This window comes from Cervus elaphus, chromosome 2 (assembly GCF_910594005.1).
Source record: "Cervus elaphus chromosome 2, mCerEla1.1, whole genome shotgun sequence".
In the NCBI taxonomy this organism is placed as follows: Eukaryota; Metazoa; Chordata; class Mammalia; order Artiodactyla; family Cervidae; genus Cervus; species Cervus elaphus.
In genome coordinates, this window is record NC_057816.1 from 48,475,797 (window position 1) to 48,502,656 (window position 26,860).

At 35.8% G+C, this 26,860-nt stretch overlaps 1 protein-coding gene across 1 annotated transcript; it reads left to right on the forward strand.

Annotated features, from left to right (window-relative positions):
• Window positions 1-1,360: 1,360 nt before the first annotated feature.
• LOC122705871 (olfactory receptor 4C13-like) lies at window positions 1,361-2,293 on the forward strand. Its single transcript, XM_043921127.1, has one exon. The coding sequence runs from the start codon at window positions 1,364-1,366 to the stop codon at window positions 2,291-2,293; it is 930 nt and encodes a 309-aa protein (XP_043777062.1). The 5' UTR covers window positions 1,361-1,363.
• The last annotated feature ends 24,567 nt before the right edge of the window (window positions 2,294-26,860 follow it).

Consider the following 26,860-nt stretch of genomic DNA (forward strand, 5'->3'; position numbering starts at 1 on the left):
CTGCTCTGCCACCATTTTCAATGTTGTGCGAGAGAGTCTGCAGGACTATTCATTGCAGGGGAATTGAAGAAAGGAGAAAGGAAAGTGAGGAAAATAAGATGAAATGAAACATCAGTGAAAACAGTGCCACATAGTTACTGATATTAAAGAGTTCCATATATTATCCTGTGTGAGTGTGGTGTGTGTGATTATATGTGTATTTGTGTGTTGACAAATTTGCCTCATAGATATGTTTCTGAAGTTATATTGAAGTAACTATAGCAATTATGATCTTATCAAAAGGAGTTTACTAGTTAAACATTGTTTATTGTAGTATAACAATCTAGACAATGGTTAAGCATACAGAGAAAAAATCTAATAATATTCGGATATTAAATATCTTCCTAACCTTGCACAAGATCCTTAACTTTTCTAGGCTTCTATTCTTTAATGTGTAAAATAAGTATAAAATGACAGTAGTGATCAGGCCACAAATTTGCAATGAGAATTGCAACCAATTTCTGCAAAGAAAAATTAGAGCACTGTGAACACTGAGGAAGTGTTCAGGAAGTTTTAGCCAATATTAATATTATCATTATTTACATATAACGTGATTTCCTGAGATTGTTTTTCATCTGCAAGAGAAATGAAATAATAATACACACACATGTTGCTACCATGTCATGCATATATTCATTAGTTACTATAAAGTCACTGGATTGAGGTGATATGCTTTATCAAATATATTGTGGTAGCTCCGGTATTCTGCCATTACTTTCCATTCAATATCTATTAAACTTTAGGTAAACAGTTATAAATATCTGGTATCAAAGTTGCTTTTCTCTGACTTCTATCTCCATACAGAACCTCAACCAGCTTCATCAAGATCACACAAAGATCTTTACTAGAGTTAAAGCCAATGTTCTCACTTTTTCAAACGTCTCTGTATCTTTATGTTTGTATTCTAAACTACATTTACAGGTTGGCCATTTCCTAAAAATAAAAGAGAAATTGCCCAGCTTTAAATGCATAGCCTTTGCATTTTCTACCTCTCTCTTCAGGCTTAGCTGCCACTGTGTATGAGATTTACTGCTTCACCTTAGACTGTGAGTCATCTCACAAGCACAGATCATCTCTTGCTTCTATCTGTATATTTTTCATGTCCAAACTTTAAAAAATCACCTTCCCCAGGAGAGAATCTGAATAATTCCTGTCTTCTCTTGAATGATTACTGTCTCTTGTTCTATTTCAGATAAGTCATAAGAATAAAAACCCATAGACTTTAGGCATTCATTATTAAATTGGCAAGATTAATTAATTCAAGGTTGAACTAATAAATTGTGACTCTTTTTCAGGTAACATAATTAATCATAACCTGAGATACATGGATAACCAAAACAATGTGACAGAGTTTGTTCTACTGGGACTCTCACAGAATCCAAAGATGCGGACGATCATATTTGTTGTGTTTTTGGTCATCTACATTGTCTCTATGGTAGGAAACATGCTGACTATGGTCATCATCAAAGCCAGTCCACTGTTAAGGTCCCCCATGTACTATTTCCTGGCCCATCTCTCTTTTGTTGATGCCTGCTATTCCTGTGTCACTACCCCTAAACTGATCATAGATTCCCTCTATGAAAAGAAAACCAGCCCTTTCAACGAATGCATGATGCAGGTCTTTGGGGAACATGTCTTTGCAGGTGCTGACGTCATCCTGCTCACTGTGATGGCCTATGACCGCTACGTGGCCATCTGCAAGCCCTTGCACTATACGACCATCATGAGTCGGCGACTCTGTGGGCTGCTAGTGGGAGTGGCATGGATGGGAGGCTTTATTCATTCAACCATACAGCTCCTCTTCATCATCAGATTACCTTTCTGTGGCCCTAACATCATAGATCACTTTATGTGTGACTTAATATTTTTGCTCGATCTGGCCTGTACTGACACTCACCTTCTAGGAAGTTTTGTTCCTGCCAACAGTGGTTTCCTCTGTCTGTTAAATTTGCTCCTCTTGATTGGCTCCTATGTGGTCATTCTGTGTACCCTGAGGACCCATAGCTCGGAGGCCAGACGCAAGGCCCTCTCTACCTGTGTCTCCCACATCACAGCAGTCATCCTGTTCCTTGGGCCCTGCTTATTTGTATACCTGAGACCAGCAGTTACTTTGTCTGTTGATAAATCAGTTGCTGTATTCTACAGTATGATAACTCCCATGTTAAATCCCTTAATCTATACCTTGAGAAATGACCAGATGAAAAATGCCATTAGGAAATTGTGTAGCAGAAAAGTGATTTCAGATGATCAATAAGATGTCCATGAAGCCCAAAGTTCAGTCAACTGATGCAAAAATGTCATTGTTGGTGACCTCCAGCAAGAATATCTATGAGATATAGGAAAAAAAAAATAATAGTCCTTATAATCATAGATTCTGAAAGGGGAAAAGAAGAAATGGATGTAACAAAAAAGACAAAAACCTAGCCTAGGACTATTCTTTGAATATTTGAAAAGCTCTACCAAATTGGAACTCAGTTTTACTAGCTTCATCCAGTGTATATGTGTTCACAAGCTTTAATTCCAATAAAATTAATTAAAGAACTTTAAAAAATACAGTGAGGAGCATTTCTGGTGGTCCATGGTTAAGAATCCAATTACTGATACAGGGGACATGGGTCCAGAAAGATCCCCCAGGCCAATGGACAAATAAGTCCCTATGCCACCTCTACTGAGCCTGTGCTCTGGAGCCCACAAGCCGCAACTACTGAAGCCCAAGCACCTGAAGCTCTTGCTCTGAAACAAGAGAGGACACCTCAGTGAGGAGCCTGAGCACCACAGTGGAGAATAGCTCCTACTCATTCTAATCAGAGAATGCTGACAGGAGACAATGAAGACCCAGTGCAGCCTAACTAATTAATTAATTAACTTAAAAAAATAAAATAAAGTGATAGCAACAATTCTTATAACAGTACAAAGAGGTAGGCACTGCTATTATCCCCATTTCCAGGTGAGAACACAAACAGACAGAAGTATGTTTTAAAATAGAAATATTCAAGAACAAGGAACCAGAATCTAACTGAAATCTCAGACCATGTTCTTGACTACTGTGATAATATGGCCTGGCAATGATGACAATAAAGTACATAATTATATCAGTTACCATTTATTGATATAGAGACTTTGCTGAAAATCTACCTTTCTGTTCATATACATACATTCATGAGTGCAGTGCTGTGCTCAGTCATGTCCAAACCTCTGTGACCCCACCAGGCTCCTCTGTCCATGGGGTTCTCCAGACAAGAATACTGGAGTGGGTTGCCATTACCTCTTCCAGGATATATATATATATATATATATATATATGTATATAATATTTATATAATTATTATAGTTATATGTATTAGTATATATACTATTTTACATACATATATCAGTTATATATCTTCATAATCAAATAATTATAAGGCTTTTTATTAATGACTCTGCACATTTTAATACACTAGAGTTGATGGTGATTGTGATATGTTGACTGTAACCCTGGAATATTTAGCTATTTTAGGAAAGAAAGGCAATAGGACATTTAACTTAAAAGGGTTAGGCTATTACACCAATTCAAAATTTACTTTTAGCATCAGCATCATTGAGTATTTTTTGTGTCACTAACTTAGGTTCATAAATCATCAGAAAGAATGATGATTCAAATAAAATAATATTTTAATGTCAGAAAGTTCAATGTACTCAATAAATGGTCATACTCCATAAAGTAATTACCTACTTGATTACAATAATTCTGTAGCAGCACAATGATGGTTCATGATAAATACTGAATGCACAAATGTATATATAAATAAAAACAAAAATTCATTAAAACACACAAAAAAAGTAGCAATGTAGACTTGGAAGTTTTTCCTACTTTGCTTTTTTCAAAATCAAAGAATTCTGCTTCTGTTGTTGGAAACCACTACTTGTTTTATTCCTGCTTAAACTAGGACATATCTGAAGTGATGTAGCATGTAAGCTAGGAATAATAATTTTTTTTTTTTTAAATTGAAAATTATGGTACCATTATAAGAACAAAACCTCTACCTTGATATTCCATCTGCTCTTGGAAAGATTATATCATCTTAAAGAGATTGGTGGGTTTTGTTATATTTTTCTGTTAATAAGTTTGCTTTCTCATAACATTGTGTTATGAAGAGTGTTTTTAAAAGTAGCTCTGCCTAATACAAAAAGAAAGAAAATTCAGTCTAAATATATTCAAATCATCTTATTTATTCTTCATTCATTAAAAAACAAATAATTTTGTATTCAAGAAATGTATCCAGCACATTAATAGTTGCTAGGATTCAGTTGTGAATAATGAGAAAGAGAAATGAAACTTTGACAGTACTTAAATCCATTGAGAGATACCAAAAAGGGGAAGAAAATTATAATGCAGTTGCATGGGGCATGTCAAGCTACCCCTTTGAAGCTGAAAATATTGTCTTCATTTGTCTGTCCGTGGGCCGGAATCCCTTAGAAGAAATGGAGTAGCTATCATAGTCACAAAAAGTCTCTGAAATGCAGTACTTGGGATGCAATCTCAAAAACGACAGAATGATCTCTGTCCATTTCCAAGGCAAACCATTCAATATCATGGTAATCCAGGGCTATGCCCTGACCAGTAATGATGAAGAAGCAGAAGTTTAAAGGTTCTGTGAAGATCTACAAGGCCTTCTAGAACTAACACCCGAAAAAGGTCCTTCTCATTATACGGGACTGGAATGCAAAAGTAGGAAGTCAAGAAACACCTGGAGTAACAGGCAAATTTGGCCTTGGAGTACAGAATGAAGCAGGGCAAAGGCTAATAGAGTTTTGCCAAGAAAATGCACTGGTCATAGCAAACACCCTCTTCCAACAACACAAGAGAAGACTCTACACATGGACATCACCAGATGGTCAACACCGAAATCAGATTGATTATATTCTTTGCAGCCAAAGGCGGAGAAGCTCTATACAGTCAGCAAAAACAAGACCGAGAGCTGACTGTGGCTCAGATCAAGAATTCCTTATTGCCAAATTCAGACTGAAATTGAAGAAAGTAGGGAAAACCACTAGACCATTCAGGTATGACCTAAATCAAATCCCTTATGATTATACAGTGGAAGTGAGAAATAGATTTAAGGGACTAGACCTGATAGACAGAATGCGTGATGAACTATGGATGGAGGTTCGTGACATTATAGAGGAGACAGGGATCAAGACCACGCCCAAGAAAAATAAATGAAAAAAGCAAAATAGTTGTCTGAGGAGGCCTTACAAGTAGCTGTGAAAAGAAGAGAAGTGAAAAGAAAAGGAGAACAGGAAAGATATACCCATTTGAATGCAGAGTTCCAAAGAATAGCAAGGAGAGATAAGAAAGCCTTCTTCAGTGATCAGTGCAAAGAAATAGAGGACAATAATAGAATGGGAAAGACCAGAGATTTCTTCAAGAAAATTAGAGATACCAAGGGAACATTTAATGCAAAGATGGGCTCAATAAAGGATAGAAATTGTATGAACTTAACAAAAGCAGAAGATATTAAGAAGACGTGGCAAGAATACACAGAAGAACTGTTCAAAAAAGATCTACACAACCCAGATAATCACAATGGTGTGATCACTCAGCTAGAGCCAGACATCCTGGAATGTGAAGTCAAGTGGGCCTTAGGAAGCATCAGTAAGAACAAAGCTAGTGGAGGTGATGGAATTCCAGTTGAGCTATTTCAAATCCTAAAAGATGATGCTGTGAAAGTGCTGCGCTCAATATGGCAGCAAATTTAGAAAACTCAGCAGTGGTCACAGGACTGGAAAAAGCCAGTTTTTATTCCAGCTCCCCCCTCCAAAAAAAAAGGGAATGACAAATAATTCTCAAACTATCACACAATTGCATTCATCTCACACGCTAGCAAAGTAATGCTCAAAATTCTCCAAGCCAGATTTCAGCAATATGTGAACCATGAACTTCCAGATGTTCAAGCTGGTTTTAGAAAAGGCAGAGGAACCAGAGATAAAATTGCCATCATCTCCTAGATCATTGAAAAAGCAAGAGAGTTCCAGAAAAACGTCTATTTCTGCTTTATTGACAATGCCAAAGTCTTTGACTGTGTGGATCACAATAAACTGTGGAAAATTCTGAAAGAGATGGGTATACCAGACAACGTGACCTGCCTGTTTTTTTTTTTTTTTTTCTCCCCCTTAGAGGCAATGGTGATAGTTTTACACAACAGAGGATTTGACATAACAACCATAGCCTTTCTTCACTTGAATACTGGGACATAATGCTCTTGACCTGCACCAAGTTAAGTGGATTTATGGGTTACATTAGCTTAAATTATATACAGGTCAGGAAGCAACAATTAGAACAGGACATGGAACAACAGACTGGCTCCAAACAGGAGAAAGAGTGCATCAAGGCTGTATATCGTCACCCTGCTTATTTGACTTATATGCAGAGTACATCATAAAAAACACTGGGCTGGAAGAAGCACAAGCTGGAATCAAGATTGCCATGAGAAATATCAATATCAACCTCAGATATTGATGACACCACCCTTATGGCAGAAAGTGAAGAAGAACTAAAGGGCCTCTTGATGAAAGTGAAAGAGGAGAGTGAAAAAGTTGGCTTAAAGCTCAACATTCAGATAACTGAGATCATGGCATCTGGTCCCATCACTTCTTGGGAAATAGATGGGGAAACAGTGGCTGACTTTATTATTATTATTATTATTATTAGGCTCCAAAATCACTGCAGATGGTGACTGCAGCCACGAAATTAAAAGACGCTTGCTCCTTGGAAGAAAAGCTATGACCAACCTAGACAGCATATTAAAAAACAGAGACATTGTTTCCAAACAAAAGTCCATCTTGTCAAAGCTATCGTTTTTCCAGTAGTCATGCATGGATGTGAGAATTGCACTATAAAGAATGCTGAGTGCTGAAGAATCCATGCTTTTGAACTGTGGTGTTGGAGAAGACTCTTGAGAGCCCTGTGGACTGCAAGGAGATCCAACCAGTCCATCCTAAAGGAAATTAGTCCTGAATATTCATTGAAAGGACTGATGTTGAAGCTGAAACTCCAATACTTCGGCCACCTGATGCGAAGAACTGACTCATTTGAAAAGAACCTGATGCTGGGAAAGATTGAAGGCAGTAGGAGAAGGTGATAACAGTGGATGAGATGGTTGGATGGCATCACTGACTCGATGGACATGATTTTGAGCAAGCTGGGCATTGGCGATGGACAGGGAAGCCTGGCTTGCACGGGTTCCATAGGGTCTATGGGATCCATGGGGTTGCAAAGGGTCAGACACAACTGGGCAAGTGAACTGAAGTGATGATATGTATAGGTTACCCCAGGAATACAATATTGTTTAAAATTAGAAGCACAATCAATTATATTCACTAACCTAACAGAATAAAGGAGAAAATTACCATTTCAATAAATACATACAAATGAATGCATTACTATTTAGATTTATGAATAAAAAAATGTTACCAAATAAGGAATGAAAAATAACTTACTCAACCTGATAAAAGAGCATCTGTATAAACCTATAGCCATACTTAATGGTGCTTTTCCTCTAAGATTGGAAACAAGACAAGACTCTCCAATGCAAATTCTGTTCTGGATTGTACTTTAGACTCTAGCCACTGAAACGAAGAAAAAGTAAATAAGTGAGTTACATGTGAGAAAATAAAAAGGCAAATTTTTACATGTATATTTTTGCCAGATATTATCATTATATAGGTATAAAATATTAAGGACACTACAAAAATATCAAATATACTTAAGCTGTTAATTTATCATGTTTATAGGATATAATGTTAACACAAATATCAAATGAATTTCTATAAAAACAATTAACATTGAAATTAGAAACAATGCACTATGTAAAATACTATTAAACACAAAATTTGATGGATATATTTAAAAATATTTTTAAGATTTTTATATGAGAAACAAAAAATAATGTTGATAAAATAATAAGTAAAGGTAGAAATATATCTGTTGATAAGAGACTGAATATATTCACCTTATCAATTTTTCATTTCAATGTAATTCCAGTAAATATATCACAGTATATTTAAGAAACTGACAATCATATTTTAAAATGTATTAATATATAGAAATATACAATTTTACATGAACTTGCTATAAAAATCACTGAGGGAAAAAGTAAAGCAAAACACAGAGAACTTATTCTACCTTAACTCAAGACTGACTATAAGACTCCCACAAACCATGCTGTGTAGTATTGAAGCATAATAGGATGTTCACAAATAAAAGTAAATGTAGGACTTTATTTTTTAAGATATCAAGGCCAGTCAATGCAGGAAGAACAGATTTTTCAACAAATTCTGGTTCTATTTGATATACATATATAACAACAACAACAACAAAAATGAACCTCAACCATTGCCTCACACTGTACATTGAAACTAATACAAAATGAGTCAGAGGTACATTAAACTCAAGCCTGGAAAAATTCTAAAAGAAATACTTTTGAGCTTGAACTAGATCAAAAATTTAGACATGACACCATAGCCCAAGACATAAGAAAAACTGAAAAATTGAAATTTGTCAATAATTTAAATCTTCTGCTAGTCATATATTGTTTCTTTTAAATGAAAAGGAAATTCACAAGCTATGAGAAAAAGAATGTATGCACACATACATATACATAAGTGAAAGTGAAAGTCACTCAGTCATGTCTGACTCTGTGACCCCATGAACTATACAGTCGATGGAATTCTCCAGGCCAGAATACTGAAGTGGGTAGCTGTTCCCTTCTCCAGGGGATCTTCCCAACCCAGGAATCAAACTCAGGTCTCCCACATTGCAGGCAGATTCTTTACAGCTGAGCCACAAGGGAAATTCACATATATATAATATATACACACATTTATACACAGAATAGAACAGAGATCTCACAAATAGACCCACACACTTATGGTCAATTAATCTTAAGTTATACATTAACATAAGGAGGCAATAATATACATTAGAGAATAGACAGTCTCTTTAGCAATCAGTATTGGGAAATTTGGAAAGCCATGTGTAAATTAATGAAATTCTGGAGCCCTGGGTTCAATCCCTGGTCGGGGAACTAGATCCCCCGTGACACAACTAAAACTCAGTGCAGCTAAAAAACATCAATGAAATTAGAACACAATTTCACACTATATATAAAAATAAACTCAAAATGACTAAAGACTGAAATATAAGACATGTCACCATAAAACTCCTAGAAGAGAACATAAGCACAACATTCTCTGATACAAAGTGTGCCAATGTTTTCTTAGGTCAGACTCCCAAAGTAAAAATAAATAAAATAAAAGCAAAAATAAACAAGTTGGATGTAGTCAAACTTGGAAACTTTTGTAAGCAAAAGAAACCATAAACAGAACAGAATCAAACCCAACAGAGAACCCAGAAATAAACTCACACACACATGGCCAATTAATCTTTGATAAAGGAGGCAAGAATATACAATGGAGAAAAGATATCATATGTGAAACTAAGATAACATTGTTAATCAAGTATGCCCCAATATAAAATAAAACTATTTTTTTTCCTTAAAGACAGTCAATTAGATAGTTCAGGGAAAACTGGACAGCTACATGGAAAAGATTAAAATTAGGGCATTCTGTAACATCTTATACAAAAGTAATACCAAAATGAATTAAAGACCTAAATGTAAGATTAGATACTACAAAAATTCTAGATGAAAACATAGGCAGAATGTTCTTTGACATCAATGGCAGCAACATTTTCTTGTTGTTGTAGTTGTTGTTTTCATCTGTCTCCTATAGCAAAGGAAATAAAAGCAAAAATCTCAATAGATCTTAGAATAGTTATATAAGCTTAGATTTTACAAGTGGAGTGAAACGTAAATATCCATTAATCACCAGAGATGAAAAATGGATGATCAGACTGCAGTAATAAAGAATTTTTAAATTCATATGAAAGCAAATATATTGGCTTTTGGAAAAGCTAGGATTAGGGAGGAGAAAGAGAACAAACAGAAGACAGCTACCATTCAAATACAGATTATATGTAGAGTAATTGTCATAAATATAGTAGGTAGATCAATAAACTGCAATATCAGGGTAAGAACAAGTTTATTCATTTCCAGGGATTAAAATTGATGGAACTGACTGTTGGGACACAGAGTACAGAAAGGAATGATAAAAGAATAGATACCTATACACGATTTAAGGTAGAAACAATATATGATAAGAATCTAATGAAAATAGCAGAAGAAATCAGTACTAAATGTACATTGGAACTTTTATTCAGTTTTAACTTTTATTTTTTAAATAAAAACCATTTGTTTTTCTTTTATGACACTCGAGTTTTGTAGGTTACATAGGCTCAGTGAAAATGTTTACCAATTCCTCTCTCTGATACACAGGTCTATATTCTGAAAGTTTCCTCTGGATATACTTCAGACAACCTCTTACATTGATCTCCTTGTCTACGCTTATAAAAAAATCGCAACTAGACCATTCTAGATTTATAATAACCATTTAAATTAGGTAGTGTAAGTTCTTCAAATTTTTTTTTAATAAGGGAATTTGGGCTAGACTATATCCCCTCTATCTCAATATAATAATTAGAATATTCTTTTGAATTTCTCTCATATACATGTATATAAGTTCTGCTCTGATATTCTTGAAGGGGGTTTCTTTCAGAGTAATTGAAGGAGATGGATAGATTTTTTAAGTGAGATCTAGTTTTTTTGATATATAAACATGGAGCTCTCTATTTTTTAAATCTTCTCTACTTTTTCTCAAAACATTTATCTGAATTAATGTACATTTACTACATGTTTTTGGGGAAATTTATTCCTAAGTAATTAAAATAGTTGATTCCACTACATATGGCATTTAAAATAATGTATTGTTGATTATTTATTACTGGTATAAAAGTATTTTTTATATTGATTTTATAAATTGAAACCTTACCAAATTCAATTTTTGCCTTTCTATACTGTTAGACTCAATGAACATGAGTTTGAGCAAACTCTGGGATATAGTGAAGCACAGGGAAGCCTGTTGTGTCCAGTTTATGGGGTCTTTCAGTCACAAAGAGTCAGACACAACTTAGTGACCGAATAGCAACAAGAAATAGGCTTAAACAAACAAACAAAAAAATCACCCAGACTAGAAAATAAAACAAAATGATCTTTATTCACAGATGATATGACAGTCTCTGTTGAAAAATTTAAAGAATATGCAGATTTTGTAGAAAAATTACAAAAGTGGATAAGTATAAGAGAAATACTGAACTCAAAAGAATGAATTCAGATGTATTCTTTTATGTTCTATTTTTGTCTAGCTTTGTTTAGGACAGATGTTATTTCTTTTATAATTTTAATGAAATTATATGTACAGTAAATTTATGAAGACTGGAAATTAGAAATTTAATTTATTTAAAACACATAGAGATACTGATTTTGTCTATTATTTGTTTTAATGAGTTTCATTATTTTATATAATTCTTGGAACTTCTCATTTTATATAAGTTGTATTTATTGGTCTTAGTGTGTTCATAACATGCCCTTATTGTCTTCATAAAATGACATTAAGTATTGTAATTGAATCTCTATCATTAATAAATAAAATATTTTGATAATAAATGATCTAAGTCACCTAGTTATTAAAACCTGAAAATTTGAAAACAAAATAAATCTAAAAATATTGATATATGATACTATAAACCTAGAGAATGAAATCAAAGACAGAGTTAAAAACTCCTAAGTAGAAAACAAGACAAAAGTCAAAAGTCTTTTTGTTGAAAGGATTAATAAAAGTCAGAAACCCATTTACACCCATGGCTGATTCATGTCAGTGTATGGCAAAAACCACTGCAATATTGTAAAGTAATTAAATTTCATTTAAAATAAATAAATTAATTTAAAGAAATCAATCAAGAGAAGAGAGATAAAACAATAAAGCTACCAATATGAGGAACAAAGCATTTTATATAGCTGTAAGTACTGTAGATTTATAAATACATTTTGAAACGTTTTTTGACAATACCCACTAAAGTGGCCATGGCTTATGGTCTGACAATTTACTTCTAGGTAGTGATTTATGATACCATAAATTTGAATGACTTTTCCCAATATATCTTCAATTAAAGGAGTAGATACAGAATTTATATAGTCTTAGAAAAAAGGATAATAAAATGAGCATATGTCTCCAGAACTAGAGCACATGATATTGTTCACAATAAATGTCAAAGAAGAGATGAAGAAATTAAGCTCAATTATGGGGAAATAAATTGCATTTGGCCTTAATGAGATTATATACCCATTTTAGAGTGAGCAACCAAACACTTTAAGGCAAAATGGGAAATCTAAAGAGAAAGAATTTCATCTGCAATGGACATTTTGTTTTAGGGAAGGCAATTTTTGCTGAGACTGAGATCTTATTTCTCAACATTTCATGTGTCATAGTTTTACTATGGAAGTTATAATACTTTCATAACCAAATAGCATACTAATGATGTCTCATAAGTCAGAAAAAGAAAATACCCTCCAAACAAATTACAGCTTAATTATTATTTGTGGACAAAGAATGTCTCGTGCCATTTAAATAAACAAAGGATGTTGCCAAGTCACCCATTACTGCAGTGACCCAAAGGTGTACCCTAAGGGAATTCAGGATAGAGAAAAATAGCATACTGGTTGTGGATAATAAAGACACATATCAGAGTGTGATTTCAATAAACCCAGACTCTTACTCCTTTTTATACTTAGAAAACACTAAAATTATGAACTTGTAATTACTGGTGATATTTTTATTTAGACTATATTTTGTTGCTGCTGTTGGGTGAGAATTACCAGACTCATCAAGAGGGAAAAAAAGGAAGAAGACTGAAAACAATAAAGGTAGAAATGAAAATGGAAAAGTTACAACAGATACTGCAGAGATACAAAGGATCATGAGAGACTACTACCAATAATTATATGTCAATAAAGGGGACAACTTAGAAGAAATGTACACATTCTTAGGAAAGTACAACCTTTTAAGACTGAACAAGGAAGAAATAGAAAACACAAATAGACCTATTATAAGCACTGAAATTAAAACTATGATTAAAAATCTTCCAATAAAAAAATCTCAGGGCTAGATGGCTTCACAGGCAAATTCTATCAATTATCTAGAGAAGAGCTAACGCATATCCTTCTCAAACTCTTCCAAACAATTATGGAGGGAGGTATACTCACAAACTAATTCTGAGGTCACCATCATCCCTATGCTAACAAAGATATCAGGAAAAAGAAGATTACAGTCTAATATCACTGTTAGAGGTAGATGCAAGCATTTTCAATAAAATGCTATTACTAGCAAGCAGAATCCAGCAATACATTAAAAGGAACATATACCATGATCAAATGGGTTTTCTTGAACCACTTGAACCAAGTTCTCTTGAACGAAGTTCTCTTGTACTGGACCAGTCTAGACAGCAAATTGATGACCTCAAACTCACCTTAAAATAATGCTCTAATAGAAAAGAAACATACACATCAGGATTAAAAATAGAGGATATCAGAAGTAGATAGCTATTCCAAAATTCTAAATCTGATCTATGTGATTATATTAAATGTTTTCTTGACTTCTTGGTCTTTTGTTCATGAATCTAAGGTTTCTGTATCTTGGTCACAACCATGTGTAAATTTTAGAAACCAATCAAATTGTTGGCTTGGTAATTGACCCCAAAGCCAACAAACCTACTTCCAATACTTCTGGTTTGCTTTGGTGGGTTTTTTTTTTTTTCCTTTTTCTTTTCCAAGACTCTGATTAGATGGTTCTTTCAAAAATTTATTTTAGAAGAAAAAGTTATATTTTTGTCTAGGCCACTACTGCTAGTAGTAGACGGTCAACCAGAGTACTTATTCTGACCCTGGCCATAAATACGAGTTTTCCTTTAGTGTTATCAAGCTCTGTAAGACTTATGAGCTAAATTTCAGGCAAAATTATAACTTCCCAATGATTACAAGTGCCACTCTTTCAGTTATTGTATTTATTTATATAGCTAAGAGCTGGCTATGGTCATTTACATTTAACCCCTCCACTCATGCTGGGATCTAAATATAATCAGCATAATAATACTCTTGAGAGTCACTTGGACTGCAAGGAGATTAAACCAGTCAATCCTAAAGGAAATCAACCCTAAATATTCATTGGAAGGACTGATACTGAAGTTGAAACTCCAATAGTTTGGCCAACTGATGCAAAGAGCTGACTCATTGGAAAAGACCCTGATGCTGGGAAAAATTGAAAGCAGGAAGAGAAGGGGACAACAGAAAATGAGATTGTTGGATGGCATCATCAACTCAATAGACATGAGTTTGAGCTAATTCTGGGAGATAGTGGAGGACAGTGGATGACAAAAAGTAGGACGCCACTTAGTGAACTGGTAATTAGGCTCCATGCCTTGTGAAAAATTCTAATATATAATGTCTCTGAAAGACAGTGATTGGTATGGGACAGACTGAGTCACACTGAAAGTAGAAGTTTCTCAGTCGTGTCTGACTCTTTTCGACCGCATGGATTAGTCTATGGAATTCTCCAGGCCAAAATACTTGAGTGGGTAGTCTTTCCCTTCTCCATGGGATCTTCCCAACCCAGGGATTGAACCCAGGTCTTCCCCATTTCAGGTGCATTCTTTACCAGCTGAGCCACAAGGGAAGCCCATGAATCATGCTTTTAGAAATATGATACTGGGTTGCACCTAATGGAACTCAATGATTTTGATGCCCTGATCTATGGCCCTGGCTTCTGCCAGAAAAGCTAGGAAGATATACTTCAGGATTCCCTTGTGGTCATAGCATCTTGTGTGCTAATTTAGTTACTGCTCTAGGAAATTTGCCACCAGTATGAGACCAATGAACCAAGACACCTGTATTTCACTAGTATAATGACTTAACAGGTATTTTTGTGCCTTCATTGGGATTGGAAGATGCAATTGTATACAAAGAAATCTTGACAGAATTCACCCAGAAGGCCTTAAATGACAGTACCAGGCTATAAAAGTACTAAATTCTGGAGTCAAAATAATGAGGAAAACTATATTACAAAATCACGTGGCCCTAAATAACCATATAGCATTTCAAGGGGGCACCTGTGCTGTAATTCAAATTGAATACTGTTTTTGTTTTCAATACCAGATGAATCCTATAATATTAAACATGTACTGATCCACACATAAAATCAGATTTCTTGCTCAAGTGATCAACTTTCTAGTCTTGCTGGTCTTTTAGAGACTTGTTTTTGTTCTGAAAGTACATGGTGTAAATCCCTACTTATTTCTTTATTAGTGTTACTAGCTGTATTGCTTATATCCTGTTTGTTTTGTAAGATTATTATCTCTTGTATTATTCAGTGTGTAACCAGCCCTCTGGCAAAATTAATAATGGTAAAGAAGTCACCTCATGAGAAGAGTTGACTCATTGGAAAAGACCCTGATGCGGGGAGGGATTGGGAGCAGGAGGAGAAGGGGACGACAGAGGATGAGATGGCTGGATGGCATCATTGACTCGATGGACGTGAGATTGAGTAAACTCGGGGAGTTGGTGATGGACAGGGAGGCCTGGCATGCTGCGATTCATGGGGTTGCAGAGTCAGACACGACTGAGCGACTGAACTGAACTGAAATATCTTGAGGTGGTCGATAACATATAGATAGATATGAAAAGAATCAGAAAAGAAAGTATTTCTTAGATAATAATAGACTAGTAAAATAGGCAATTCAGAGAGTTTTAGATTATCAACAGTGCCTAATCTGAAAATGAGTACATTGAATGGCTTCTCAGCACAATCCTGCCTGATACAAGGATGTGGCTTCCTAGTACCAGATAGAGAATTGATTATAAAATGCTTACCAAATGTTGATTTGAATTTACGACCAAGAAGAGGTACTGTGGACAAAGAATGTTGCCTGCCATTTTGATAGACAAAGGATCTTGGGGCTATGTCAGCCATCAGATGCTGCAGTCATTCCCCACATGGTGGACCATGGGGGAAATTCAGAGTGGAGAGAAATAGGATACCCATCCTAGATCGATAGATACATATATTATACCATATAGATAGCCAGGTCGAGAGGTGGCTAGATAGGCAGGTGATATATTATGTATTAGTACCCACCTTTGCTTGCCTAGTAGCTCAGACAGTAAAGCATCCACCTGCAACGCAGGAGACCCAGGTTCGATCCCTGGGTCAGGAAGATCCTCGGGAGCAGGAACTGGCAACCCACTCCAGTATTCTTGCCTGGAGAATTTCATGGACAGAGGAGCCTAGCGGGCTACAGTCCATGGGGTTGCAAAGAGTAGGACACAACTGAGCAGCTAACACACACCAGAATATTAACGCAAATATGTCAGAAAATCATGTTTAATATCAATTCCTAAAAATTATAACTTATAGAGTTAGAAAAATGAGAGAATTGGAGAAAATTAAGCAGAAAGTAAGTAGAACATAGGAAATAATAAGGATAAGAAAAAAATCAATGAAATAGAAAATGAAAAATAATACAAAAATCAATAAAAGATAAATCTGATTATTTGAAAACATCATAAAACTGATAAGCCCTTAACCAGATTAAAAAGTAGAAGTGGGAGTAAAAGGAGAAAAAGTGAAAGAGAACAAGAGAGAAAGAAAGACATATTTCTACTTCAAGAATGAAAACACAGAATTACAGATTCAGATTCTACAGATATTAACAGAATGGTAAGGAATATCATGAACAAATTTGAGCCAGAACATTTGACAACTTAAAAACCAGTTTACTGTAAAACTATTATTAAAGATGTAATTAAAAATCAAAACAGTCCTATATTAGATCAAGACACTGAATTTGTACTGAAGACCATCAGTTCAGTTCAGTCACTCAGTCGTGTCCGACTCTTTGTGACCCCATGAATCACAGCACGCCAGTCCTCCCTGTCCATCACCAACTCCCAGAATTTACTCAAACTTATGTCCATCGAGTTGGTGATGTCATCCAACCATCTCATCCTCTGTCGTCCCCTTCTCCTCCTGCCTCCAATCCCTCTGAGCATCAGGGTCTTGTCTAATGAGTCAACTCTTCACATGAGGTGGCCAAAGTATTGGAGTTTCAGCTTCAGCTTCAGAATCAGTCCTTTCGATGAACACCCAGGATCTCCTTTAGGATGGACTGGTTGGATCTCCTTGCAGTCCAAGGATCTCTCAAGGATCTTCTCCAACACCACAGTTCAAAAGCATCAATTTTTCAGTGCTCAGCTTTCTTCATAGGCCAAATCTCACATCCATACATCACCACTGGAAAAACCATAGCCTTGACTAGATGGACCTTTGTTGGCAAAGCAATGTCTCTGCTTTTTAATATGTTATCTAGGTTGGTCATAACTTTCCTTCCAAGGAGTAAACGTCTTTTAATTTCATGGTTGAAATCAACATCTGCAGTAATTTTGGAGCCCAGAAAAATAAAGTCTGACACCATTTCCACTGTTTCCCCGTCTATTTCCCATGAAGTGATGGGACTGGATGCCATGATCTTACTTTTCTGAATGTTAAGCTTTAAGCCAACATTTTCACTCTCCTCTTTCACTTTCATCAAGAGGCTTTTTAGTTCCTCTTCACTTTCTGCCATAAGGGTGGTGTAATCTGCATATCTGAGGTTATTGATATTTCTCCCAGCAATCTTGATTCCAGTGTATGCTTCTTCCAGCCCAGCGTTCCTCATGATGTACTCTGCATATAAGTTAAATAAGCAGGGTGACAATATACAGCCTTGACGTACTCCTTTTCCTATTTGGAACCAGTTTGTTGTTCCATGTCCAGTTCTAACTGTTGCTTCCTGACCTGCATATAGGTCTCTCAAGAGGCAGGTCAGGTGGCCTGGTATTCCCATCTCTTTCAGAATTTCCCACAGTTTATTGTGATCCATACAATCAAGACCTTTGGCATAGTCAATAAAGCAGAAAAAGATGTTTTTTCTGGAACTCTCTTGTTTTTTTGATGATCCAGCAGATGTTGGCAATTTGATCTCTTGTTCCTCTGCCTTTTCTAAAACCAGCTTGAACATCTGGAAGTTCATCGTTCACATATTGCTGAAGCCTGGCTTGGAGAATTTTGAGCACTAGGGTGTGAGATGAGTACCACTGTGTGGCTGTTTGAACATTCTTTGGCATTGCCTTTCTTTGGGATTGGAATGAAAACTGATCTTTCCCAGTCCTGTGGCCACTGCTGAGCTTTCCCAATTTGCTGGCATATTGAGTGCAGCACTTTCACAGCATCATCTTTCAGGATCTGAAATAGCTCAACTGGAATTCCACCACCTCCACTAGCTTTGTTTGTAGTGCTGCTTTCTAAGGCCCACTTGGCTTCACATTCCAGGATGTCTGGCTTTAGGTGAGTAATCACACCATCATGATTATCTGGGTCATGAAGATCTTTTTAGTACAGTCCTTCTGTGTATTCTTGCCACCTCTTCTTAATATCTTCTGCTTCTGTTAGTCAAAAATAACTCCAGGTACAAAAAATTCAACTTCTAAATTCCATAAAATATTTTAAAAATAAATAATGCTATTTCTACACAAAGTTTTTCAAAAAATAGAGAACAGTAAACACATCATTTCATGCAGGCAGCATTTCTTACGTGACAAATTGCATTACAAGAAAGAAAATGACAAATATCTCCTATCAAAATATGCAAAAAGATATTAAGCAACATACCAATACATGAAATATATATGCATGTTAGTTTACATCAGAAATGTTTTTAACATTCAAAAATTTCATTAAAATAAAAGATTAACGGTGAAGACTTATAATGCCATTTCAATAGATACATACAAATTCATTCAGTTCAGTTCAGTAGCTTAGTCACGTCTGACTGTTTGCAGCCCCATGGACTGCAGTATGCCAGGCTTCCCTGTCCATTGCCAACTCTTGGAGCTTGCTCAAACTCATGGACATTGAATCCATGATGCCATCCAACCATCTCATCCTCTGTCGTCCCCTTCTCCCGCCTTCAATCTTTCCCAGCATCAGGGTCTTTTCCAATGAGTCAGTTCTTCACATCAGGTGGCCAAAGTATTTGAGCTTCAGGCCTTCCAATGAATATTCGGGAATGATTTCCTTGAGGATTGACTGGTTGGCTCTCCTTGCAGTCCAAGGGACTCTAAAGAGTCTTCTCAAAGACCACAGTTCAAAAGCATCAATTTTTTGGCACTCTGCTTTCTTTATGGTCCAACTCTCACATCCATACATGACTACTGGAAAAACCATAGTTTTGACGAGATAGAACTTTGTTGGCAAAGTAATGTTTTAATATGCTGTCTAAATTGGTCATAGCTTTACTTCCAAGGAGCAACTGTCTTTTAATTTCATGACTGCAGTCACCATCTGCAGTGATTTTGGAATAAAAAAAAAAGTCCACCACTGTTTCCATTGATTCCCCATCTATTTGCCATGAAGTGATGGGACCGCATGCCATTATCTTAATTTTTTGACTGTTGAATTTTAAGCCAACTATTTCACTCTCCTCTTTCACTTTCATCAAGAGACTCTTTAGTCCTTTTTCTACCATAAGGGTGGTGTCATTTGCATATATGAGGTTACTGATATTTCTCCTGGAATCTTGATTCCAGATTGTGCTTCATCTAGCCCAGCATTCTGCATGATATTCTCTGTATATAAGTTAAATAAGCAGTGTGACAATATATAACTTTTCCCTACTTGGAATTAATATGAATTAATAAATTTCAATTCAGATTTATGAATAAAAATATTTTAGAAAATGAAGAATATAAAGGAATTTGCCCAGCCTGATAAAGAGTATCTGTATACATACTACAGCTACCATCACACTTAATGGTGAATTGTCTCTAAGATTGTAAACGAACAAGTTAGGCCAGTTCGAATTTCTCTTCTACAATGTAACCTAGATTCTAGCTATTGCAAAGGTAAGAAAATGAAATAGAAGACATAAAGGTAAGAAGAGGCAACAATTAAAAAATATATCAATGGGTAGATAGAATCATTATAAAGGTATATATATTTAGGACTTTAAAAACAATCAAATATACCTACTCAGTTAATTTAACAATGTCACAACATACAATGTCAACACAAAATATCAAAATTATTTCTGCAAAAAATAGCAATTAGAAATTGAAATTAAAAACAAAATGCTATGTAAAATGCTAGTAAAAACAGGAAAGTTGAGGTATACATTTTTATTTTTTTATTTATTTATTTTTTTAAATTTTTTTATTAGTTGGAGGCTAATTACTTCACAACATTTCAGTGGGTTTTGTCATACATTGATATGAATCAGCCATAGATTTACACTTATTCCCCATCCCGATCCCCCCTCCCACCTCCCTCTCCACCCCATTCCTCTGGGTCTTCCCAGTGTACCAGGCCCGAGCACTTGTCTCATGCATCCCACCTGGGCTGGTGATCTGTTTCACCATAGATAGTATACATGCTGTTCTTTTGAAACATCCCACCCTCACATTCTCCCACAGAGTTCAAAAGTCTGTTCTGTATTTCTGTGTCTCTTTTTCTGTTTTGCATATAGGGTTCTCGTTACCATCTTTCTAAATTCCATATATATGTGTTAGTATGCTGTAATGTTCCTTATCTTTCTGGCTTACTTCACTCTGTATAAGGGGCTCCAGTTTCATCCATCTCATTAGGACTGGTTCAAATGAATTCTTTTTGACGGCTGAGTAATATTCCATGGTGTATATGTACCACAGCTTCCTTATGCATTCATCTGCTGATGGGCATCTAGGTTGCTTCCATGTCCTGGCTATTATAAACAGTGCTGCGATGAACATTGGGGTGCACGTGTCTCTTTCAGATCTGGTTTCCTCAGTGTGTATGCCCAGAAGTGGTATTGCTGGGTCATATGACAGTTCTATTTCCAGTTTTTTAAGGAATCTCCACACTGTTTTCCATAGTGGCTGTACTAGTTTGCATTCCCACCAACAGTGTAAGAGGGTTCCCTTTTCTCCACACCCTCTCCAGCATTTATTGCTTGTAGACTTTTGGATAGCAGCCATCCTGACTGGTGTGTAATGGTACCTCATTGTGGTTTTGATTTGCATTTCTCTAATAATGAGTGATGTTGAGCACCTTTTCATGTGTTTGTTAGCCATCTGTATGTCTTCTTTGGAGAAATGTCTGTTTAGTTCTCTGGCCCATTTTTTGATTGGGTCATTTATTTTTTCTGGAATTGAGCTGCAGGAGTTGCTTGTATATTTTTGAGATTAATCCTTTGTCTGTTTCTTCATTTGCTATTATTTTCTCCCAATCTGAAGGCTGTCTTTTCACCTTACTTATAGTTTCCTTTGTAGTGCAAAAGCTTTTAAGTTTCATTAGATCCCATTTGTTTAGTTTTGCTTTTATTTCCAATATTCTGGGAGGTGGGTCATAGAGGATCTTGCTGTGATTTATGTCGGAGAGTGTTTTGCCTATGTTCTCCTCTAGGAGTTTTATAGCTTCTGGTCTTACATTTAGATCTTTAATCCATTTTGAGTTTATTTTTGTGTATGGTGTTAGAAAGTGTTCTAGTTTCATTCTTTTGCAAGTGGTTGACCAGTTTTCCCAGCACCACTTGTTAAAGAGGTTGTCTTTTTTCCATTGTATATCCTTGCCTCCTTTGTCAAAGATAAGGTGTCCATAGGTTCGTGGATTTATCTCTGGGCTTTCTATTCTGTTCCATTGGTCTATATTTCTGTCTTTGTGCCAGTACCATACTGTCTTGATGACTGTGGCTTTGTAGTAGAGTCTGAAGTCAGGCAGGTTGATTCCTCCAGTTCCATTCTTCTTTTTCAAGATTACTTTGGCTATTCGAGGTTTTTTGTATTTCCATACAAATTGTGAAATTCTTTGGTCTAGTTCTGTGAAAAATACCGTTGGTAGCTTGATAGGGATTGCATTGAATCTATAGATTGCTTTGGGTAGAATAGCCATTTTGACAATATTGATTCTTCCAATCCATGAACACGGTATGTTTCTCCATCTGTTTGTGTCCTCTTTGATTTCTTTCATCAGTGTTTTATAGTTTTCTATGTATAGGTCTTTTGTTTCTTTAGGTAGATATACTCCTAAGTATTTTATTCTTTTTGTTGCAATGGTGAATGGTATTGTTTCCTGAATTTCTCTTTCTGTTTTTTCATTGTTAGTATATAGGAATGCAAGGGATTTCTGTGTGTTAATTTTATATCCTGCAACTTTACTATATTCATTGATTAGTTCTAGTAATTTTCTGGTAGAGTCTTTAGGGTTTTCTATGTAGAGGATCATGTCATCTGCAAACAGTGAGAGTTTCACTTCTTCTTTTCCTATCTGGATTCCTTTTACTTCTTTTTCTGCTCTGATTGCTGTGGCCAAAACTTCCAACACTATGTTGAACAGTAGTGGTGAGAGTGGGCACCCTTGTCTTGTTCCTGATTTCAGGGGAAATGCTTTCAATTTTTCACCATTGAGGGTGATGCTTGCTGTGGGTTTGTCATATATAGCTTTTATTATGTTGAGGTATGTTCCTTCTATTCCTGCTTTTTGGAGAGTTTTAATCATAAATGAGTGTTGAATTTTGTCAAAGGCTTTCTCTGCATCTATTGAGATAATCATATGGTTTTTATCTTTCAATTTGTTAATGTGGTGTATTACATTGATTGATTTGCGGATATTGAAGAATCCTTGCGTTCCTGGGATAAAGCCCACTTGATCGTGGTGTATGATTTTTTTAATATGTTGTTGGATTCTGTTTGCTAGAATTTTGTTAAGGATTTTTGCATCTATGTTCATCAGTGATATTGGCCTGTAGTTTTCTTTTTTTGTGGCATCTTTGTCAGGTTTTGGAATTAGGGTGATGGTGGCCTCATAGAATGAGTTTGGAAGTTTACCTTCCTCTGCAATTTTCTGGAAGAGTTTGAGTAAGATAGGTGTTAGCTCTTCTCTAAATTTTTGGTAGAATTCAGCTGTGAAGCCATCTGGTCCTGGGCTTTTGTTTGCTGGAAGATTTTTGATTACAGTTTCGATTTCCTTGCCTGTGATGGGTCTGTTAAGATCTTCTATTTCTTCCTGGTTCAGTTTTGGAAAGTTATACTTTTCTAAGAATTTGTCCATTTCATCCAAGTTGTCCATTTTATTGGCATAGAGCTGCTGGTAGTAGTCTCTTATGATCCTTTGTATTTCAGTGTTGTCTGTTGTGATCTCTCCATTTTCATTTCTAATTTTGTTAATTTGGTTTTTCTCTCTTTGTTTCTTAATGAGTCTTGCTAATGGTTTGTCAATTTTGTTTATTTTTTCAAAAAACCAGCTTTTAGCTTTGTTGATTTTTGCTATGGTCTCTTTAGTTTCTATTGCATTTATTTCTGCCCTAATTTTTAAGATTTCTTTCCTTCTGCTAACCCTGGGGTTCTTCCTTCTCTAATTGCTTTAGGTGTAGAGTTAGGTTATTTATTTGGCTTTTTTCTTGTTTCTTGATGTAAGCCTGTAATGCTATGAACCTTCCCCTTAGCACTGCTTTTACAGTGTCCCATAGGTTTTGGGTTGTTGTGTTTTCATTTTCATTCACTTCTATACATATTTTGATTTCTTTTTTTATTTCTTCTATGATTTGTTGGTTATTCAGAAGCGTGTTATTTAGCCTCCAGGTGTTTGAAGTTTTAACAATTTTTTTCCTGTAATTGAGATCTAATCTTACTGCACTGTGGTCAGAAAAGATGACTGGAATGATTTCAATTTTTTTGAATTTTCCAAGACCAGATTTATGGCCCAGGATGTGATCTATTCTGGAGAAGGTTCCGTGTGCACTTGAGAAAAAGGTGAAGTTGATTGTTTTGGGGTGAAATGTCCTATAGATATCAATTAGGTCTAGCTGGTCCATTGTGTCATTTAAAGTTTGTGTTTCCTTGTTAATTTTCTGTTTAGTTGATCTATCCATAGTTGTGAGTGGGGTATTAAAGTCTCCCACTATTATTGTGTTACTATTAATTTCCTCTTTCATACTCGTTAGTGTATGCCGTACATATTGCGGTGCTCCTATGTTGGGTGCATATATATTTATAATTGTTATATCTTCTTCTTGGATTGATCCTTTGATCATTATGTAGTGTCCTTCTTTGTCTCTTTTCACAGCTTTTATTTGAAAGTCTATTTTATCTGATATGAGTATTGCGACTCCTGCTTTCTTTTGGTCTCCATTTGCATGAAATACTTTTTTCCAGCCCTTCACTTTTAGTCTGTATGTGTCCCTTGTTTTGAGGTGGGTCTCTTGTAGACAGCATATATGGGGGTCTTGTTTTTGTATCCATTCAGCCAATCTTTGTCTTTTGGTTGGGGCATTCAACGAATTTACATTTAAGGTAATTATTGATAGGTGTGGTCCCGTTGCCATTTACTTTGTTGTTTTGGGTTCACGTTTATACAACCTTTCTGTATTTCCTGTCTAGAGAAGATCCTTTAGCATTTGTTGAAGAGCTGGTTTGGTGGTGCTGAATTCTCTCAGCTTTTGCTTATCTGTAAAGCTTTTGAGTTCTCCTGCATATCTGAATGAGATCCTTGCTGGATACAGTAATCTAGGTTGTAGGTTATTCTCTTTCATTACTTTTAGGACGTCCTGCCATTCCCTTCTGGCCTGGAGGGTTTCTATTGATAGGTCAGCTGTTATCCTTATGGGAATCCCTTTGTGTGTTATTTGTTGTTTTTCCCTTGCTGCTTTTAATATTTGTTCTTTGTGTTTGATCTTTGTTAGTTTGATTAATATGTGTCTTGGGGTGTTTCACCTTGGGTTTATCCTGTTTGGGACTCTCTGGGTTTCTTGGACTTGAGTGGCTATTTCCTTCCCCATTTTAGGGAAGTTTTCAGCTATTATCTCCTCGAGTATTTTCTCATGGCCTTTCTTTTTGTCTTCTTCTCCTGGAACTCCTATGATTCGAATGTTGGGGCGTTTCACATTGTCCCAGAGGTCCCTGAGGTTGTCCTCATTTCTTTTGATCCTTTTTTCTTTTTTTCCTCTCTGCTTCATTTATTTCCACCATTTTATCTTCTACCTCACTTATCCTCTCTTCTGCCTCCGTTATTCTACTCTTGGTTCCCTCCAAAGTGTTTTTGATCTCATTCATTGCATTGTTCATTTTTAATTGACTCTTTTTTATTTCTTCTAGGTCTTTATTAAACAATTCTTGTATCTTTTCAATCTTTGTCTCCAGGCTATTTATCTGTAACTCCATTTTGTTTTCAAGATTTTGGATCATTTTTATTATCATTATTCTAAATTCTTTTTCAGGTAGATTCCCTAGCTCCTCCTCTTTTGTTTGACTTGGTGGGCATTTTTCATGTTCCTTTACCTGTTGGGTATTTCTTTGCCTTTTCATCTTGTTTAGATTGCTGTGTCTGGAGTGGACTTTCTGTATTCTGGAGGTCTGTGGTTCCTTTTTATTGTGGAGGATTTACCCAGTGGGTGGGGTTAGACGATTGGCTTGTCAAGGTTTCCCGGTTAGGGAAGCTTGCGTCAGTGTACTGGTGCGTGGAACTTGATTTCTTCTTTTTGGAGAGCAATGGAGTGCCCAGTAATGAGTTTTGAGATGGGTCTATGTGTTAGGTGTGACCTTGGGCAGCCTGCATGTTGACATTCGGGGCTATGTTCCTGTGTTGCTGGAGAATTTGTGTGGTATGTCTTGCTCTAAAACTTATTGGCTCTTGGGTGGTGGTTGGTTTCAGTATAGGTATGGAGGCTTTTGGACGGTCACTTATTACTTAAAATTCCATGTAGTCAGGAGTTTTCTGGTGTTCTCAGGTTTTTGGCTTAAGTTTCCTGCCTCTGGATTTCAGTTTTATTCTTCCTGTAGTCTCAGGACTTCTCCAACTATACAGCACTGATAATAAAACTTCTAGGTTAATGGCGAAAAGATTCTCCCCCGTTAGGGACACCCAGAGAGGTTCACAGAGTTACATGAACAGGAGAAAAGGGAGGAGGGAGATAGAGATGAGCAGGAGGAGAAAAAGGGGGACGCAAGAGGAGAGAGACAGATCTACGCAGCTGTCTGTTCCCAGAGTGTTCTCCGTATCTCAGACACCTACAAGGATTCACAGAATTGGATTGGGAAGAGAAGGGGAAAGGACAAAATAGAGGTGTTCTGAGGTAGAAAACAGAGAGTCAAGATTGGGAGAGAATAATCTTTGGTTTAAAGATAGGGCTTCTCTTTTTTTTTTTTTTTTGTAAGGTTATAGTGTAGTGAAAATGAAAATGAAGAGTAGTAGAGGAGTACTAGAGGACTTTAAAAGAAATAAGAGAAAAAGAAAAATAGAAAATAAAAGAGAAAAGGGAAAGGAAAAAAAAGAAGAAAAAAGAAAAAAAAAGAAAAAGAAAAAAAAGAAAAAAAAAACAAAAAAAAAAAGAAAGAAAGAAAAAAAAAATTTTTTCCCCCTAATTAAAAAAATCGTAAAAATCTATGAAAATGAAAATTAAGGAGTAATGGGGGAGTAATAGGGAATTTTAAAGGAAAATAAAAGAGAAAAAATAAAAAAGAAAAAATATAAAAAGAAAAAAAAAATTTTTTTTCCTTACTTAGGAAAAAAAAAAGTAAAAATATATCTAGGAGTTTCTCTGGAGCTTTTGCGGTCAGTGTGGGTTCGGCTCAGTTTCATATAGCTCCTCGTTCCAGCTTACACTTCTCGATATCTACAGGGCCCTTCTGGTGAAGTCGGTGTTTTCTACAGGGATTTTAATCTGTTGCACCAGTCCCTTCTGAAGCGGTTCCCTTTGTTTATTTGGCTTCTGTTTGCCGGTCTCTTCAGAGCCTCATTTCCGCCCTGACACAGGCGGGCGGAGGTGGACTCT

Coding starts and splice junctions, on each gene's coding strand:
- LOC122705871 (XM_043921127.1), top strand. CDS start 1,364: ATGGATAACCAAAACAATGTGACAGAGTTTGTTCTACTGGGACTCTCA.